Source organism: Sparus aurata, chromosome 17 (genome assembly GCF_900880675.1).
Source record: "Sparus aurata chromosome 17, fSpaAur1.1, whole genome shotgun sequence".
NCBI classification, from domain to species: Eukaryota; Metazoa; Chordata; class Actinopteri; order Spariformes; family Sparidae; genus Sparus; species Sparus aurata.
The window spans coordinates 19988014-19991615 of record NC_044203.1 but is presented as its reverse complement, the minus strand read 5'-3'; the positions used below and the strand labels follow the sequence as shown (position 1 = coordinate 19991615).

The following is a 3602-nucleotide window of genomic DNA, read 5'->3' as shown; positions in this document are numbered from 1 at the left end:
TGTTCATAAAGACGTAATATAAAGAGACACATTTAGCCCAAATACAACACAACTCATAAATCTGAATTCATGTAACTAGATCAAGGTGCATCTTAGAAGTTGAACAATAAAACAAACAATACAGGCCAAACTGGTGTTTTGAAATGGCTTCTTAAAGGTGCAACCTGTAGTTTTGGGGAATAATTTTTAACCAGACCAGAAACATCGTTATTGACATCAGTTGTGACATGGATCACAAACTGGATCAACAAGTAGCACAACTTCATACTGTTTTGCTTTGTTTATACTTGGCGGACCCTGCCATCTTGCAGTCTTCAAACAGTGTTCTGGGGACCTTATTTTCCAGCTTGTTTATTCAGTGAAGTAGATACAAATATTTCTGAGTTTATATTATTATCTCATCAATATTGAGTTTGGATTTCTTCTCCAAAACTACATAGCGTCCTTTTAAGGCTTGTAGCAGCTAGCCTAAAATCCAAATGTATATTTATTGGAGGTGGAGTAAAGTACCTGTGAACAACATGTGAAACTGTAAAATAATATATATCTTACTGTGGGCTATATCAGACTTTGGTATGATAAATCAACTATCACAGATGAAGTAATTCACTTCTCAGGTTGATTTAGCCAACTGACCAATTTGAATAGTGCATTACTCAACAGATCAACTAAACATTTCATTGCCAATCACCAACTAAATATCTTCTATATAGTCTAATTCTCTAAATGCTCTTTTGAGGACACTTTATGTAGCTACTTTATTCAACCACTCTGGTGATAACATATAGAATATTGTTTATATTATAGCAATGTACATTTTGTAAACATATTTAATCACTGTTTTGTCCTTTAGGGCATATTTCCCAACAAAAGTAGTGGATTTATTATAATTTCAAATAAACTGAAACTACAAAATATTTTTATTTTTATTTCCAGTTTTCCAATGAAATATACTATATTTTATTTCTAAAGTTTTGAGGGGAAGTTGTGTTTTTAAAAATCTTGTCTGACTTGATGCATGTGATTTGTGTACAGTCGGAGGAGAAAGAGGGACTGTCAGTAGCTAATCAACAGCATTCCTTCAAACTACCAGCTGAATCCTTCCTTTGAAATAGAAAAAAAAAAGATTTTCGTGGTGAATGTCGATTGTGTCATGGATCACAAACTGGATCAACAAGTAGCTGAAAGGCTTCTTATGGCCACAGTGTGGCAGTGTTGGTCAGTGGATAAATATGAGTCACTCTTGTGTGCAGTCAGATTGGAGTCTAACACAATTCCAAACTATCGAGGGTATTTTCAGGCCACAGGAAGTAAACAACTGCAGCGTGTGTGTGTAGATTTTACTTTGTGTTACAGTTATTAAATATTTGATAATATTGTTTTTTACGTAATATGAACTTGTTCTTCCTTCATCTGTTTTCAATGGAGCAGAGGGAATGATACAGTCATTTGAAAGACAAAATGGAAGGTCTGTAGACAATAACTGACGTAGGAATATATCTCACCGGTAAACAGTGAATATTAATCTTGTGTACATCTATGGAAATATAAAATCAAAGCAATCACATTTTGAAAATGTGAAACTACAGTTAAGTGATTTACTGACTTTAACTTTGTCCATCACATATTTTGCATTTATTGACTGTGCCGTAACTTTGTGTTTGTGCCTGGTGATGGTGTAATGGTCACCACTGGGATCAGCCCATTTTCAGAAAACTTGTTCCAGTAAAGCCTGAGAACTCTGTGGGATGTTACTTTGAAAACATGACATCACACACTGCCTCTTGTTTGAGGAAGCTGATGGCTTTCATTTTGAAATGCACGCATTACCTACCCACAGTTATTTATTGATGGCTGCGCCTGACGAGCGTAACTACATCAAATCATTACCCTTCAATTTGTTACAACCCATAAATGTAGATGAGGTAATAGACGGATTTGTGAGTTTCAGCGGTGGAGATTTACTGAAGAGGTTGTTCAACCCAATGTAGTAACACATGCAGGAAAAGTCACATTTCACAGTTTGCTGGTAACTAAACCCTATTGCCCTAATGTGAAATATAAGACTGAGCTCACCGACAAGACCATTTGATCACTGTTCAATAGTTATATGCACTCCAGTAACAGTAATGAGAGGCACCCAAGTTCTACTGGTGTCTAAAAATTCACACCCAGTAGAGACTTATTCCAGTTTATATGCAATTATACAACTGTTCTATGCCAATAATGCACAATTTTATTGTCTCAAAACATAGTAGAAGCAGAGATTTACCTGCTACGAAACTCCCCTAATTTATTTCAAGCTTAATTCATCACTGTGTTTGTTAATTGATTACTGTTTTGTAGCAAATTAATAAAACACAAGGTTCTGCAGACTAAGGTAAATTGTAAAGAAAAACACAACACAATAAATATAATGCTCTACAAATGAATCCAAAACATTATTCATACAATGTTGTCATATAAATTGGAAAAATAAAAGCTACAAAGTTTTTATTATCATCCATTTTTTATGACACTTTTTCCAACCCGAGCCACAAAACATTTATAATTGATTTTACAAATGACCTTAATAATCCAGTTTGAGCGCACACAGAAGCCCAGTCCAGATGTCAAATGAATGATGTACTCACCCACAATGCAGAGCACAGAGGAGATCACCCTCCGCTGTTATAAATCTAAAGAGTCATCGCACAGGCAGCATCATTCACCGGCCACCTAATGTAAATGTTACGGGGTTGAGTGTTTGAGTGCAGGAATGTCACTGGGGTTATCTACTAGGAACCTCCCAGCACATATGTTTTGTTGAATTAGGCTCTCAGTTCCACCATAATGCTCTACAGCGTTGTTTGGTGTCCCAGGAGCCAAGTCTCCTGTCCATAAGTGCTTTTCAAACCTTTGATCAGTCGACCATTCTTTTCAAAAAGATATAAATTGAGGGGGTGGCACAAATGTTTATTGTTGTAACATATACACAGTTCTTTATTCCTATGGTGAAGTTAAATTCCAAATCGATCCCACAACCCAGTAGATAATTGTAAGGACTTTATGGCTGTATCTTTCATAGATGCTTTGTCTCCAACACGTTAGAGCAGAGCATAATGGATTATTTAGAGCGTTTTTTTTCACAGCCCACGCCGTCTTTGAAAAATGATGTCAACTATGCTGTATATTATGGTGGTCTGGCTACTCATGCAACATCTCCTGATCATCAACCAGTCAACTGCTCAAACATCCTTCTCAGAAGTTCAGAAACTAAATGATACCAACAAGTCTGCCAGAGAATTGGTTTTGTAAAGATAAATTAGTTTAGATTTGCCACATTATCCTCAGCCCATGACAATTTTGAGTTATTTTTGGCGACTTTTTGTGCTTTTATTGCAGTACAGACAGCTGGAGATTATGACAGGAAAGGGGGAGAGAGGGCTGCCGGTCGGAACCAAACCAGGCCGCTGCCAGGGACCCACAGCCTACATGGAGCACTTGCTCTACCAGGTGAGTCATCTGAGGACTCCAGTCCATGACATTTTTTTTCTTAAAGTAAGCGTAGAAAGGCAGCTTGATGTTTTAGATTGTTTAGGTTTTTGGTTTGCAAAGAATCT

The 3602-nt window shown here is 36.7% G+C and overlaps 1 protein-coding gene across 1 annotated transcript in view; it reads left to right on the top strand.

Moving 5' to 3' along the window:
• creb5b (cAMP responsive element binding protein 5b) overlaps window positions 1–3602 on the top strand; it is a 54172-nt gene that overhangs the window by 168 nt on the left and 50402 nt on the right. Inside the window, exon 2 of the mRNA XM_030394685.1 lies at window positions 3385–3495. Coding sequence (XP_030250545.1) covers window positions 3403–3495 — 93 coding nt within the window. The 5' untranslated portion in view covers window positions 3385–3402. The remainder of the gene's footprint in view (window positions 1–3384; window positions 3496–3602) is intronic.